At 40.8% G+C, this 16,281-nt stretch overlaps 2 protein-coding genes across 9 annotated transcripts in view; one reads left to right on the forward strand and one right to left on the reverse strand.

Annotated features, from left to right (window-relative positions):
- The window catches only part of CCP110 (centriolar coiled-coil protein 110), a 27,618-nt gene extending 12,147 nt beyond the window's left edge, over nt 1-15,471 (reverse strand). For all 8 annotated transcript variants that reach the window (XM_085017389.1, XM_085017388.1, XM_085017387.1 and 5 more), the window contains exons 1-5: nt 15,246-15,471; nt 13,115-13,260; nt 10,444-10,599; nt 7,877-8,005; nt 3,165-4,815 (exon numbers count right to left, since the gene is read on the reverse strand). In XM_085017389.1, the coding sequence (XP_084873515.1) occupies nt 3,165-4,815; nt 7,877-8,005; nt 10,444-10,584 (1,921 nt within the window). In that variant the 5' untranslated portion in view covers nt 10,585-10,599; nt 13,115-13,260; nt 15,246-15,471. The remainder of the gene's footprint in view (nt 1-3,164; nt 4,816-7,876; nt 8,006-10,443; nt 10,600-13,114; nt 13,261-15,245) is intronic.
- Nucleotides 15,472-15,798: 327 nt separating this feature from the next.
- Nucleotides 15,799-16,188, forward strand: LOC100623540 (large ribosomal subunit protein eL39). The gene has a single exon (XM_005662108.4). It carries the CDS (start codon nt 15,849-15,851, stop codon nt 16,002-16,004), a length of 156 nt encoding a protein of 51 aa, XP_005662165.1. The 5' UTR covers nt 15,799-15,848; the 3' UTR covers nt 16,005-16,188.
- Nucleotides 16,189-16,281: the final 93 nt, after the last annotated feature.

Here is a 16,281-nt window from a genome sequence, read left to right on the forward strand (position 1 = left end):
AACTAATGGGGCCAAGTCTATACATTCCATCCAGACTCTCCTCACTCCAATTAACTTCAAGATGTGGTTCTCATGGGCATCTCACCTCTATTCTTTTGTTTTTGTTTTGTTTTGTCTTTTTGCCATTTCTTGGGCTGCTGCTACGGCACATGGAGGTTCCCAGGCTAAGGGTCTAATCGGAGCTGTAGTCGCCAGCCTACACCAGAGCCACAGCAACTCGGGATCTGAGCCACGTCTGCAATCTACACCACAGTTCACGGCAACGCCGGATCATCCACCCACCGAGCAAGACCAGGGATCGAACCGAAACCTCATGGTTCCTAGTCGGATTCGTTAACCACTGAGCCACGACAGGAACGCTTCACCTCTATTCTTTCGATGCTCATCCTTCTCCAGGATCGCTGGTATTGCAGCTCGTAGTTTTGCTTTGTTTTGAATTTTTAAAAATAAATGTTGCTTTGATAGTGCAAAGATTCCAAAAAGGATTGAACAGTGAAATTCCAGGTATTTTAATTACTAACTTAAAATGTATTAAATCAGTATGACTGTGCAGCTTACTGGATAGAAAGTGGTGAGACACTTTGGAATGTTGAACTACCAAATATTACACAGACATAACACATATATATTCAGGGATCCATTATAATTCAACTAAATTCAAGCAATTCCTTCTTTCCGGAGTTCCTGCTGTGGTGCAACAGGCTCAGTGGCGTCTCTGGAGCAATGGGAGGTAGGTTCGATCCCTAGCCGGGCACAGTGGGTTAGGGATCTGGCATTGAGGCAGCTGCAGTGTAGGTGGCAACTGTGGTTCGGAACTGATCCCATATGCCATAGGGTAGCCAAAAAAAGAAAAGAAAAATGAAAAAAAAGAAAAAAAGAATTTTGCTTTCCAAATACACAATAATTTTCATTAAGATGTATTTCTTTGTTATTTGTCCTACCTGCTATGGTAGTCCGATAATTTGTTCCCAAATACATTTTATTTACTTACAACAATCTGCATTTGTTCACATTTTTGTGGGCAAGGGGGGCTGGAAAAGCAGGAGAATTTTTTACTTTCAGCAAGAAAGGAAAAAAGCCCTCTCAACCACTCAGCCAACAGGAGGAGTCCATTCAGCTCTATCTTAAAAACTTCATAAAGGGGAGTTCCCGTCGTGGCACAGTGGTTAACGAATCCGACTAGGAACCATGAGGTTTCGGTTCGATCCCTGGTCTTGCTCGGTGGGTGGCGATCCGGCGTTGCCGTGAGCTGTGGTGTAGATTGCAGACGTGGCTCAGATCCCGAGTTGCTGTGGCTCTGGCGTAGGCTGGCGACTACAGCTCCGATTAGACCCTTAGCCTGGGAACCTCCATGTGCCGTAGCAGCAGCCCAAGAGATGGCAAAAAGACAAAAAAAAAAAAACTTCATAAATGAATGCCTGTCCACGGGCTCTGTCACTGCGAGGTATGCTCGAGGGAGGCAGGCCAAGCTGTGGGCAGCTCAGCACACTGCACGGCTTCCCTTGCCTACTAGCCACCCGGCTGCCTCCAGGACTGGCCTCGTCTCTCAGGCACTGGCCTTGTGAAAGCACTGCTGGAATCACCATGTGGTCGGTGTGTATACTTTGGGTATTTACTGATACAGCCTCTAGCCGGCCATGTCTTCTGCTTGGAGAATCCAAGCTGGCTTCCCAGGTATCAGCTGTGGTTTTTATTAGCATTCTTATGAAGTCACATGGGTGTTAAGCGGTCTGCCCCAAACCAACTATATTTTGTCCTAGAAACCATATTACTTTCAGTGTAATTTTACAGAATATGAAGTTTTTCTCAGGAGGATATATATCACGTTAAGAGTTGAAATGTCAGAGTTCCTGTCGTGGCTCAGCAGTAATGGGTCTGACTAGTATCCATGAGGACACAGGTTTGATCCCTGGCCTTGCTCAGTGGATTAGGGATCCAGCATTTGCTGTGGCTGTGGTGTACGCTGCAGCTCTGATTCGACCCCTAGCCTGGGAACATCAATATGCCTCGGGTACAGCCCTAAAACAAACAAACAAACAAACAAAAAAGAGTTGAAATGTCTGTTTCTAAGAACTTGATTTCTTTGATTTACGGGTCTTCCATATCAGTAATGGGGAATGTTTCAACAATTTACTGTTAATTGGTTAACGAATCCGACTAGGAACCATGAGGTTGCGGGTTCAATCCCTGCCCCTTGCTCAGTGGGTTAACGATCCGGCGTTGCCGTGAGCTGTGGTGTAGGTTGCAGACACGGCTCGGATCCCGCGTTGCTGTGGCTCTGGCATAAGCTGGTGGCTGCAGCTCCAATTCGACCCCTAGCCTGGGTACCTCCATATGCTGCGGGAGCAGCCCAAGAAATAGCAAAAAGACAAAACAAAACAAAAAACAATTTACTGTTAATATAACACCAGACTTAAGAGAAAGAAATCTGAACTGATTTTCACTAATTAAGACACAATCCTTGAAACACTACTCACAGAGCCTTATTTGACCTATTTTCTCTCATAATTTGATGTCAAAGTGTTTACGTAAGGGTCAACTACATGAACATCTCACTGCAAATGACGGGACAAATTGATGAAAATATTAGAAACCACAGTCCAAAAGGAAGACCTCTGGAGTTCCCGCCGTAGCCTAGCGGTAATGAACCTGACTAGAATCCACGAGGACGGGGGTTCGATCCCTGGTCTTGCTCACTGGGTTAAGGATCTGGCGTTGCTGTGAGCTTTGGTGTAGGTCGCAGACGCAGCTCAGATCCCGAGTTGCTGTGGTTGTGGCGGAGGCCAGCAGCTACATCTCTGATTCGACCCCTAGCCTACGAACATATGCCATGGGTGCAGCCCTAAAAATTTAAAAAAAGGAGAACATCACAACAATACACAGGATTAAAACTATGAATGATGTTCCACGCAAGAATTGTTTCCTCTAGTCAGTGAATAGTATTCTCTCTAACACCAAGTGGATTATGAACGATTCCTAATTTAAATAAGAAAATCTCTTAAGAAACCCTAGCAAATGGTGATAAACTGTAGCTAATTAGGCTCTCTGATAAATGAAATGAAGTCCCGTGATGAAGAGATGAAAAGTTATTATTCTCTAAATTGTGGATTGCAAATATTACAAAAAGAGGCCATCTGCTTGTCAGATAATAGACACTTTCTTACCTTTAGAACTACTTTCCAAGATTTTATTCTTGTTGATGTAGGCAGATCCCTTAGGGTATCTTTTCTCTGGCAAATGCTGCCTTTCCTGTTCAGCTATTCCAGTTGCTATGACATAAGGACAGTTTTCTTTTTGCAAATTATCAATATCTAAATCGAGTCTCCGTTTAACTTTCTCAAAACTGTTCTCCAAAAACTGCTCATTTCCACAGGACACCGTAGGGGTGTCCATCTGCTGTCTGGTATTCTGGTTTTGCATCAGTAAAGGAGACGGGTTTTTTACGTCATAAGACTTATTCAGCTCCATTTGTAAATTGCAGGCGCTTTTCTCTAACAAACTGGCTGACTTGAGTCCACTCACAGTTCCGAAGTTTTGACTCGCTACACACTGACTGGCGGCATACGGCTCGTGCAGCCTTTGCGACGCAGGACATGGAGTGTCCGTTGCGTGTGGCCCTCTCCCCTCAGACGTTAACTGACCTCCCAGGAGAGCAAGTCCATGAATAACTTTATTTTCTAATTGATTTCCTGAAGATTGACGTACCTGACTGGACTTCCCTATAACCATTTCCTGTATGTCTTCAGACGTAGTTTTGCTGACATAAACCTTGCTTGAACAAACTCCCGTTAAATCAACTGGTAACTTTGGCACAGTTTCAAGTACGCTTGTTTTTTCTTCCGTGTCTTGAGCAACTAAATCTACTGCCTGTTCTTTTCCCTTGGGACTTAACTCACAAGCATTTATGGGGTTATTGATAAGAATATGACATGCTGACGAAGGCCGAGAACGCCTTCGATGCATTTTAGGACTCAGGCTTGGCTCTGGGCTAGGTAATTTGGCATAGGAACCAGTAAGACTCCTGATAACATTATTTTCAGTAACAAAAGTGGGAATGCCTTTAAAATCAGAATCAGGCTCTAAAACAGTGGAATGGCCCATTCGTACAGGTATGTCCACTTTAGAAAAGCTGCCTAAAACTGATGTATTCACGCTGCTTGCTTGAGTGGAAGCACCTTGGAGAAGAACATTGGATTTATTAAGGCTTGGTTTGTCAGGAATAACTGAACCACAGTGTTTGCCTATCAACGGGGGCTTCTCCTTGACATAGTCAGACACTTTATCAGCATCATTTTCTTTGTCTGAATGACTCTCATTAACACTCCACTTTGCACTACTTCGAAGACTGCGTCTAGACTGCTCTTTTTCTATATATTCCTTTGACTTTTTCATCAGGTTCTGAAGACTCATTATGTAGGGATCCGGAGCAACTTCTTCCAAAAGTGGCAGATCCCGTTCTTCATTTGTTGGAAAGAGACCATCAGAAATAAGTGTCTCTTGTGTAGCTGTTGAGGTGGTCTTTACAGAAGGTTCGTTTTCTGCCTGGCTACTATTTGAACTGTCACATTGCTTCAGATAACTAAATTCTTCTTTGTCCCTAGCTAAGTTTATCCCATTAGATGTAAATTGGTCCTCATTATTCAAAGGCAAAATTCCAGTTATCTTTTCAAACTTCGCTAAAGTAGAGTGCTCAGTAGGGCTTGGCAAGATATTTGGAAATGCAGCAGCAACATTCAAGTTTCTGACTTCGGAATTAGAGTTAACTGTTTCAGTCTCCCACTGCTCAAAATCACTGGCATTAGGTGCTTTTCGAACCTGAAAAAGGAAATTTAAAAATTAGTGTTTCTTCTCCACACAAAGAACCTCTGATTTCATTGCTTTCCAAAGTAAAACTGAAATGGAAGATTCAGAGTTCTAACGTTCAAAAACACAAACAAAGACTAAAGTGAGCTTTTCTATGGTATCTATAACCACATGGAGCTCAAATTATGATAAAAAGCCTCTACTGGTCATTGCTGCCTATTTATTAAAAGATTAATTAAAAGAAAAAAAGGAGGAGTTCCTGCTGTGGTGCAGCAGGATCAGTGGCGTCTTGGGAGCACTGAGATACCATTTGGAGCCTCTGCCCAGCACAGTGGGTTAAGGATTTGCCTTGCCGCAGCTGTGGCTTAGGTCACAACTGCAGCTTGAATCTGATCCCTGGCCTGGGAACTCCATATGCCACAGGAGTGGCAAAAAAGAAAAAAATTTATTTTATTTACAAATTTTTTTAAAAAGGGAGTTCCCTTGTGGCTTAGCAGGTTAAGAATCCAGTGTTGTCACTGCTGTAGCTCTGGTCACAGCTGTGGCACAGATTTGATCCCTGGCCCAAGAACTTCCTCATGCCATGGGAGTGGCCAAAAAAAGTAAATTATCTAATCTGATACAAATATGACACATGTGCATATGTGCACACACACATACAATCACATACCCATGGCAATTTAATCTTGAAATAAAAGCATTTTCCTCAACTTTCCTCTGGTTATACGCTATTAACATCACCACCTGCTCCTCCTATGAAAACTATCTCCTGGGGATAACAATGTATAAGATAAATAGCAAGTAATTAAATTTCTTACATAAATGATTTCTCTTTAACAAGGACTAACTTACTAGGGATACTGATTAAGCAAAAATAATTCTGTACTAGGACTCCTGCCTCCCATATCCTTAACTCCAAATTTTAACTAAAACCCTTCCATATGATGAGACATTTGTGGTGACAGCTCAGCAATATAGCTTAATACTTAAAAAAAATAAGAAAAACTTTCAACTTAAAGCTTAACTCACTAAAGCAAATTTCAACTTGATTAACTGATGATTATTTGAAACAGCAATGTGGAGTTAGTTCCCACGGAGGCTCAGCAGAAAGAAAGAAACCCAACTAGTGTCCATGAGGACGCAGATTCGATCCCTGGCCTCACTCAGTGGGTTAAAGGATCCAGCATTGCTGTGAGCTGTGGTATAGGTCGTGGACGCAGCTTGGATCTGGCATTGCTGTGGCTGTGGTGTAGGCCAGCAGCTGCAGCTCCAATGCTACCCCTAGCTGGGAACTTCCATGTGCCGTGAATGCAGCCCTAAAAAGGGAAAAAAAAAAAAAAAAAAAAAAAAAAAACCAGCAATGGGTCCATGACTTTTTTTGTTTTTTTTTCTTTCATTTTTTTAAATTACTCAAATGAATTTATCACATCTGTAGTTGTATAATGATCATAAGGGTCCATGAGTTTTTGAACAAGCAAAATAAATTAAAAATTTGAAAAAGATGAGAACAAGTATATACACAAGAGATCTAACAGGAAAAAAACAAAATTACATTGTCTCTAAATAATTTGACTTTGCAGAAGAATAAAAAGTGAACTCGGATGCCTTCTAAAGATCATACAAGGATCTCTAAAACTGGCAGAAATTATCATATAAATGCAGACTCCAGAATTCTGAATTTTAGAGATTTTTAGGCTGTGTTGTACTTTCTTTTCCTATAGAATATGGCCCTATTGCTTCACATTACAACTCCCCAGACATAGAATGGTTTCCAGGTACTAAACAGCATAGCAAGGTCTTCCTGGTCACGACCTCACACCCAAAATAAAACAAAAGGGATTTATATTCATGACACATTTTCATAGGTTTAAGTCAAGTAAATTATTTCTTCAAAATAGCTAAACATTTCGCATTTGTAATATGCAGCAGCCATGCTTTAGTATGTCACTTTTTGTATAGCCTTTGGTTAGACAGTTTAAAGAACAGCCAAAAAACCAATCAGAGGATCATAGGTTTTACAGGTAAAACAGGCCTTAGAAATCTGTATGTATTATATAAAATTTCTCTACACAATTAACTCGTTGTACCTGTTGTATGAGGTAGAAAGTTTTCTAACTCAACAACAACCGCATTAGTAATATCTGATACGTTCCCTCAACGGACCGAGAATGATTTGCCATTTTTTGTTCTAATAATAGGAAACATCTAGTAAATAAAAAACTCACCCTTACTGTGCTACTCATTGTTTTTTCAACTCAATATAAGCAGTAATTATACTTTACAAATTAAAATCTACTATCTACAGAGAAATGAAGGCAGCAGTTAATGGGAAATATCCTAAGGCTCCCTGTACATGGATCATCTAGTACAAATCACACAAACCGCACACCCCTAAGATTATAAAAAATTTAAAAGATGTAAGCAGCGAAACAGTGCTATAAATGGCAGAAATTAAGTGTTTTATGTAATTCACTGTTTTTCTTTTTAGTGCAAAATGATCCTAACCTTAAAACAAATTATTTACACAAGTTTAAATTTAAATAAAAATTACTGCAAAAGGAATAGATGTGTTGTTTAAATAGTTTCAATTGTATCTAAGATGCATCTAGGCAAGTCTATTATCTCATCTAAACTGCATTTGTGTATCTACAGTGCAGAATTTTCACCAAAAAAGAAAAATGGGGGGGATGGTTATTTACTTTAGCAGAGAATGAGAAGAAGGTCATTGAGTCAATAGTCTGATTAGTTCAGAGGTAAACTACAATGGCCAATTCTAGCATTTTGTCACTGAGAATTCAATGTTTTTAGAGTCATAAGACACACACAATAAGCCATTATATTCTGTGTATGGGCTACTGTCTAAGCACCCTCTGATTCAAGTACTGAGCATCACTAACAAGCAAGTGAATTTTCTCTGGAGTAACTGAAATGGAATATCACAAATTACGAAGCTTCTCAAACATTAACAGTATACTGGTACTAACTAGTAAGGCAAATTTATTTCTGAAAATTTATCATCAATGCTTACCTCATGATTTCTTAAGGGTAATTTAAAAGAGCTCAAATTACCCACCTGAACATTTTCAAGAATCTCCTGGACACGAGTCAGTAAAGCTTTCTTCCTATTAACCTGCTTTCTTGCTTCTACATCAAGTGCTTTCTGTTTTTCTTGTTGCATTTCCTTTCTTTTCTCAATATTAAGCTGAAAAACATTACAAATATGTAATTATTTCTCATAAATATAAAAAAATCATAAAATCATAAAGTTTTGAACCAGAATGATTAAAAATGTATACAACAGGTAAAACTACCATGGAAAAACTCTGCACAGTGGTTGGGGAAAGTGACTGGGCTAGAACACGGGAGCTCTTTCTGTGGGAGGACAATGTTGTGTGTGGGTGTGAGTTATAAATGGATGCCATGTGTCAGAATTCAGAGAACTTTAACACTTAAGAGCTGTGCCTTTTATTGCAAGTAAACTCTCAATTAAAAAATATTTTTTAAAGAAAAAAAAAAAACCTGTTCACTTATCAAATGCTCTTAAATGAGAGACAAAATTAACCCTTTTGGCTACTGCTGAGCTTTTCATTTGGTGACGTCTGACTTCACTGGGTCAGTTAGAGTCTTCAGTTTCTAATCCTCTAATCAGTATACATTTACCTCTTTGCGACCTCAAGAAAATGCCCAAAGGTTTAATGATGAAAGAAACAGATAATGTTTTATTTGTCTACAAAACCAGAACACATATTTAAGTCCACTTCTTTGTAACCTCCAGTAAAAATATAATGTACCTAAAAAGTTGCAAGCTTCTAAGCATTATATCTTTTTACAGTGGGTTTAAATCTTAATTACCAAGTCCTGGGACCTTTAGTCACATGTTAATGAGTCAATACTTATTTTAGACTTGTGCAAAATGGAAAACTTGTCATAAAAAATTATTTCAAAGTTGCAATATCTGACTATCGAATGCAACATAAAAATGTAGAGTAAGGTCCACAAACATTAGATTTGACTCATAAGTAACTAATGAAGTCATAGAACCTAAACAACAAGGCTTAGACATTTTGGCTCATATTAATCTAATCAAGTGATATGTCATCCAACAGCTAATAAAAATATTTTCAGTTTTTTCTTTTTTGCGTGGTAGCAAAGAGTCATTCCACAGTTTACTTTGCTAATTGGAAAAGAGAACATACATCTTTGGGAGTTCCCGTCATGGCTCCGTGGTTAACAAATCTGACTAGGAACCATAAGGTTTCGGATTCAATCCCTGGCCTTGCTCAGTGGGTTAAGGATCCAGCGTTGCTGTGAGCTGTGGTGTAGGTTGCAGATTTGGCTCGGATCCCAAGTTGTTGTGGCTCTGGTGCAAGCCGGTGGCTACAGCTCCTATTAGACCCCCTAGCCTGGGAACCTCCATATGCCGAGGGAGCAGCCCTAGAAATGGCAAAAAGACCAAAAAAAAAAAGAAAAGAGAATATACATCTTTAAAGAGTCATCTGGCAGTCATCACTGTAAAAGCAAGTGTTCAAACTAAATATCATTAGTAGGAGTTCCCGCTGTGGCTCAGTGGTTAACGAATCCGACTAGGAACCATGAGGTTGCGGGTTCAACCCCTGGCCTCGCTCAGTGGGTTAAGGATCCGGTGTTGCCGAGAGCTGTGGTGTAGGTTGCAGACGCGGCTCGGATCCTGAGTTGCTGCGGCTGTGGCGTAGGCCGGCGGCTATGGCTCCGATTCGACCCCTAGCCTGGGAACCTCCATGTGCCACAGAAGCGGCCCAAGAAATAGCAAAAAAAAAAAAAAAAAAAAGACAAAAATAAATAAATAAAATAAATAAGTAAATATCATTAATAGAGGAACACCTACACACTAGGTAACTTCTGATTTAAGTGACTATGAAGTACATAGCATCATCTCCAAAGAATAAAAATATTTAACCTGACTCTAACCAATTTTTTTTTAATTGAAGTAGAGTTGACTTGCAATGTTGTATTAGTTTAACCAAAGTTTTAGGCTAATTTCTAGTTTTTAGGAACTACAGAGATTGGAGAGTAAGTTAAATATTACCACAGAAGAACAATTAAACAAATCCAAAATATAAGGCATTCTACAAGATCTCTTTGAAAATTTAGTATCATACATAAGTATTAATGAGAATGGATAAACAACAGGTCCTACTGTATAGCACAGGGAACTATATCTAATATCCTATGATAAACCATAATGGAAAGAATATTAAAAAAAAGAATGTATACATAACTGAATCACTTTGCTGTACAGCAGAAATTAACACAACATTGTAAATTAACTATACTTCAATGAAAAAAAAAAGAACTTGGGAGTTCCCGTCATGGCTCAGTGGTTAATGAACCCAACTAGTATCCATGAGGATATGGGTTCAATCCCTGGCCTTGCTCAGTGGGTTAAGGATCCGGCATTGCCATGAGCTGTGGTGTAGGTCGCAGCTGTGATTTGGATCCCGAGTTGCTGTGTCTGTGGCGTAGACCAGCAACTATAGTTCCGATTCAACCCTGTTGAAATATACATGGGAACCTCCATATGCCGTGGGTGTGGCCCTAAAAAAGAAAAAAGCAAAAAATAAGAAATGAATAAATAAATAAATTAAATTAATGAACATTTACCAGTGGAGAAAGTATAGCCACTCCATGGAAGCGAATAAGTGAGAGGCTTTCAGACTGGACAGGTAAAAAGCTCTCTGTGGATAGTGGTGCTTCTCGGATCCTGGCAAGACTTTTCTCACAAAACTTCTCATACTCCTCCATCTTCTCACAATCACACTACAAGAAAGGAAAAGCCATTTTTAATGTGTTGATAAAAATAGATCTTAATTTATTTGGAAATATGGAAATATTCCTATAATTCCTATAATTCACAATTATAGGAAATATTCCTATAATTCACAATTATAGGAAATATTCCTATAATTTACAATTTCTAGAAATGACTTCAAGACCCTGCCCAGTTAAGCCTTGCTTCATATACGAAATATTTCTGAAGATTCTGTATATAATTCAATCTTTAAATATGATTAGTTTAGAAAAGTACTAAGAACTCAGCAACGACACCTTCTGAAAGAAAACAAAGTTCTATACCACCTAACTTATGATTGTAAAATAGAATATTATCTTTTCTTTAGCATGACTTAATTACACAGCACAAGAAAAACTAAATAATACAAAGGTAAGAATGCCCTTATAGCTCCCCCCCAAAAAAAGACAAAAGGGTAAGTTAAATAAAAAAGGATATTTACTTTCAAAAGTTCTTTTTCTATCATGGAATTCAAAGTCTATGACTTGCATATCTTAAGAATATCATTTGAGGAGTTCCCTTTGTGGCTCAGGGGTTAACGAACCCGACTAGGAACCATAAGGTTGCAGGTTCATCCCTGGCCTCGCTCAGTGGGTTAAAGATCCAGTGTTGCCGTGAGCTGTGCTGTAGGCTGCAGATGTGGCTCAGATCCCGAGTTGGTAAGGCTGTGGCATAAGCCAGCAGCTGTAGCTCCGATCTGACCCCTAGCCTGGAAACCTCCATATTCCGTGGATGTGGCCCTAAAAAGCAAAAAAAAAAAAAAACGGAAAAAGAAAAAGAAAAGAAAAGGAATATCATTTGACTCCATGATAACTGGCCAAATCAATCAGAGGTGGTAGTTGGAATCTACTGGCTCGATTATTAATTCTACTTTATTGTTGAAAAGTGGAACCATCACCAAAATACTTAATTAATCAGCCCAGCAATTTCAGCGAAACTGTGATGGTAGCTATGAAAATACAAGGTAACTCGGAAGGATTAGCTACCAAATTCTTTCATCTAGCAAGCATTAAATATTTGATTGCCTGTTTCCATAGCATTATGTCTGGCATTGTTTCCTATAAATAAACAAGGGAAAGTAAAAAGGGAGCTATCAGGGGATTCATAACCAATAGGGATATGAACTGTGAAACAGAAAAACAAATACAATAATGTTCCTTTAGTTCATTTTAAAACAATTAACAAAGGAAAAAAAGAGGGGGGAAGGGAAATTCAATTCATGACGTGGGATAAGCAAAGATGACATAAGATACAATATGATACTGTCCTAAGCTTCAAGGTACTTAAAAATTCAGTACACTAAAGTACCAGGGACAAATAAAAGCACAACTGGAAATGAAGAAAAAATACAACCTAGAATAGATTTACAAGGAGATCCTGCTGAATAGCATTGAGAACTATGTCTAGATACTCATGTCGCAACAGAAGAAAGGGTGGGGGAAAAAACTGTAACTGCAATGTATACATCTAAGGATAACCTGACCCCCTTGCTGTACAGTGGGAAAATAAAAAAAAAAAAACAAAAAACAAACAAAAAAATATATTCAAAATTATGATTAGACTATGAAAAAAAGAAACATTGATTCTACTTTTGATTCTTACTAAGAGCAAAACTTCTTCCTACCATCCCATCGATTTTAATTATTTCTATATTCAGTTTATGCAAAGTGAGTTTAATTTCAAAGAAATGATTCTCTAGAGTATAAATGAGGTTATTCTGCAAACTTATATTCATAAAACAAGCAAAAGTAAAAAACAAACACAACACCTTACTACGCGATAACCATTTAGCAAGGCCTCATTGTTTAGTCTGGAGTTCAATGCCCATTATGATATTTTAACAATCAAAACAGGCAGAAGCTAAGAAGATATAAGAGAAATTCAAATGACGCATATCTACTAAAAGACTTCAAAATATTTTTAACACAACCCATGCATCCAGCATTACAAGAAACAAAATAGATTACTAATGCAATCAATGTAATATACTTCCAATGGGTACACAAAACAAAGTATGAAAGGTCTGGGAAATTTAAGGAAATAAAATATCTCTATGGCAATAATTTTGTATTTCTTTCAACAACATCATGTACATGCCTCATTGCTTCGGAAAGTGAAATCTGCAGCCCTTAAACAGTACATGTTTGTCAAACATATTATAGACATACGGCCACATAATATTATTACAGCATAACTTACAGCTTATGATAATGCATTAAACATCCAAATACAAGTCTAATATGATGACTCTGGAAATTACCAAGTAATCCGAGAACCTGACTGGATCCTTCTTATCCTTTAGTCTCAGCTTGCACGTCCCCTCTTAGCCCATCTTAATCACCCCTGGATCATTTGCACGTCCCCTCTTAGCCCATCTCAATCACCCCTGGATCATTTGCACGTCCCCTCTTAGCCCATCTCAATCACCCCTGGATCATTCGCTATCTCCTTACCCTGCTGTTTCCCCATTTTCATAGCACTTACCACTATCTGAAATTATCTTGTTTATTTCCTCGGTTCTGGTCTGTCTTCCTCCACCAAAATGTAAGCTCCATAAGCATAGGTACCTTCTCAGTCTTGCTCACCACTGCATCCCCATTACATAGGACAGTGTCAGCACACAATGGGCACTTGATAAAAATATTGAATAAATAAATTAGGATAATTAGCTCAAACAATAATGTAAACCAGAAAAAAGAAGACAGTGGCTATATAGCCAAGAAGCTAGCAAGGAAGAATGGAATTCAGCGAACAGTCGTTTCATGGATGACCCTACGCTCAGAGAACCTGGTACCTCTAAACTGCAAAGGCAACCGTTTAAAAAGTGAGCGACGGTCTCCTACATAATTAAGCAAGAGAGCACTTAGTTTCTCATGCCACAATTACCTCTGTCAGCAGAGTTTTATTTTAAGGGAGACTTGATTACAAAGGCCACTCCAACCACAAATCTACCGGCCCATACTTAATAATTTGTTGGCTGCATCAAGTTCAGACACGCCTTGTTTTCTCCATGACCATGATCCTTCCTTCTCCAAATAAGCCTCTTTGCAAACCCCAGACTCACGATTCTGCTACCTGCTCCTCACCACAGTTCTATCAGAAAGGTTGCTGAAGGTAGTGGTAGAAGTAACACTGAACACGATTTGATTTCAGATCCTAGCTGGTTGTTCACCCATCAGTCCTCCCAAAGACAAACTTCTAGTAGGGGCGATAAAGGGGCAGGTGGGATTTCCCTGCTGGCTCAGTGAGTTAAGGATCCCGTGTTGTCACTGCTGTGAGATGGGTTCGATCCCTCGCCCTGGAAATTTCGCATGCCACATGCACATCCAAAAAAGAATAAAGAAAAAAGCAAAAAATAAATTAAGAGGGAGTTTCCATCGTGGCTCAGTGGAAACTAATCTTACTAGCATCCACGAGGATGTAGGTTTGATCCCTGGCCTCACTCCGTGGGTTAAGGATCCAGGGTTGCTGTGAGCTGTGGTTGTAGGCCACAGATGTAGCTGGGATCCCTCCTTGCTGTGGCTGTGGCTGTGGCTGACAGCTGCAGCTCTGATTGGACCCCTAGTCTGGGAACTCCCATATGCTGCGGGTGTAGCTCTAAAAAGACCAAAAAATAATAATAATTAAAAAATAAAGGGGAAGGTTTCTTGGGCACACACTAGCTATATGTTCATGGCAATTCACTTATCACTTCCATGCCTCAGTTCACTCACTGGTGAAATAGGAATAATCAGGATATCTGTCTCGAAGGAATTCTGTGAGAATTCAATGAACTAATACATTTATGGCAACTAGGATGCTGCAGGACAGGCAGAAAGCATCAATAAATGGGAGAGGTTTTATTATAAAAAAGCTGATGATGACTTGATTTTTCGTCACTAGTTTATGAACTCCTGGAGATCAGCAACAGTGCTTGGTTCCTGGTAAGACTCAAATTTAACTCAAAAACATGGAAACGGGGACAACAGCTTCCTCCTACTGTGTCCAGACCCCTCCCCATTTATATCAATCTCGAGGCACCTGCCATTTGCCCATATTGGAGGTAGGGAACGGGAATTACAACCAGATAGAAGCAAGGGATGGGAATCATCTAGCAGCATCAAGGGCAAAGAAGAGAATTTGCTTTTTTATCCTCATGCTTATGCTCCCCCAGAGAGTCGCAAAGGGAGAGTAAACAGCGCTCCTAGGGCCTTTGGCTGGTGATAACCGGCGTTCAAAAAATGTCCAGTACACACCCTGGGGACCAGAAAAAACGGTCCAAACAGTTTCATCAACAGGAGGTGGTTCCCCCGCTCTGGCCCGAGTTTATTTACCTGGGACCCTCTGCACTCGCCCCAGCGCCCCACGCCCACCTCCCTCAACTCCTCGGATAAAGCTCCATCCCGAAGGCCCTCCTGGTGGTACCAGCATCTGAGCATCACCTCCGCGCCGGGGGCCACGGGTGCCCTGCCGCCGCACATCTCGAGTCTTTCCAGGGGCTCGAGGCCCGGGACCCTGGCACCTGAGCTCGGGTTCCATCAAGAGCCCGCCCTCAGCTCCTCCGCGCGCCAATTCCGCCCGCTCGGCGGCCTCGCAGCCCAGACCCGCTGAGTCAAGCCCCTTCTCACGCACACACCTGATCTCCCACGGCCGCGGTAGCTTTCCTCCCGTCGCTCCGGACCTTGGCAGGAAGCAGAGGGCTCAATTGGTACCGAGCGAGAGCAGCTCCGTCCGCCGCCGCCTTCTCCTCCTCCTCCCCGCCATATTACGGGTCTCAGGCGGCAAAGCGGGCTCCTGGCAACCGCCGCCGCCGCCGCGGCCGCAGCAGCCAGCTGGACTCCACCTCTCCGGGCGGCACTTCCGGCGGTTGATTCCTGGGCCGTTGGAACTGTTGGGCCTCCAGAAAACTACAATCCCCGAGATGCTTTGCGGGGCTGGGTACGCGTCTCCGCCCAGAGACGTAAGGCGTAATACTTACAGAAGGTGCCGGTGCACGCTGGGAGGCGTAGTCTTTATTGCAAACTCTCAAATTTTTGTTATGTTAGGAACGCTCTTCATATCTGAAGCTCCCTGAAATATTCCTTGAAGTTGCTGTTTTTCACTCTGTATAGAGATAACGTCTTTCTGTATGATCGTCGGAATACCTACAACAGTCACCGAATTTTTTTCTCTATAAATAAAAAATTACCGTCTCTGCTCTTCTCCGCCGTCCTGTGTGCGGTTGAATTAGTCCCTCGCCATGTCTTCTCACAAGACTTTCAGGATCAAGCGATTCTTGGCCAAGAAGCAAAAGCAGAATCGTCCCATCCCCCAGTGGATTCGGATGAAAACTGGTAATAAAATCAGGTACAACTCGAAGAGAAGACATTGGAGAAGAACCAAGCTGGGTCTCTAAGGGGCCTCCACGTGTGAGGTGGTGCACATATTGATGCTGTGTGGCAGTTATTTCCTTGCATCTTACCATATCACTGAAAACGGCACAGCCACCGTTGGATATATCTGGAAATGGGTTCTCTTTATGTTGTTGTTTCTGTATAGCGCTTTGCCTCAGTAATAAACATGTGAAGGCCTCTCCTTGGGAAAAAAAAAAAAAAAATTTACCGAATCCTAGATGCCAACTCTAAGCCTCAAATCCCCATCATTTTGCAAATCAGTAGGAAAACACGTCGGAG

The sequence above is a fragment of the Sus scrofa genome, chromosome 3 (assembly GCF_054392235.1).
Source record: "Sus scrofa isolate SSC_HxYL_T2T_F1_AM1 chromosome 3, Sscrofa_HxYL_maternal_Yorkshire_Landrace_v2.0, whole genome shotgun sequence".
In the NCBI taxonomy this organism is placed as follows: domain Eukaryota; kingdom Metazoa; phylum Chordata; class Mammalia; order Artiodactyla; family Suidae; genus Sus; species Sus scrofa.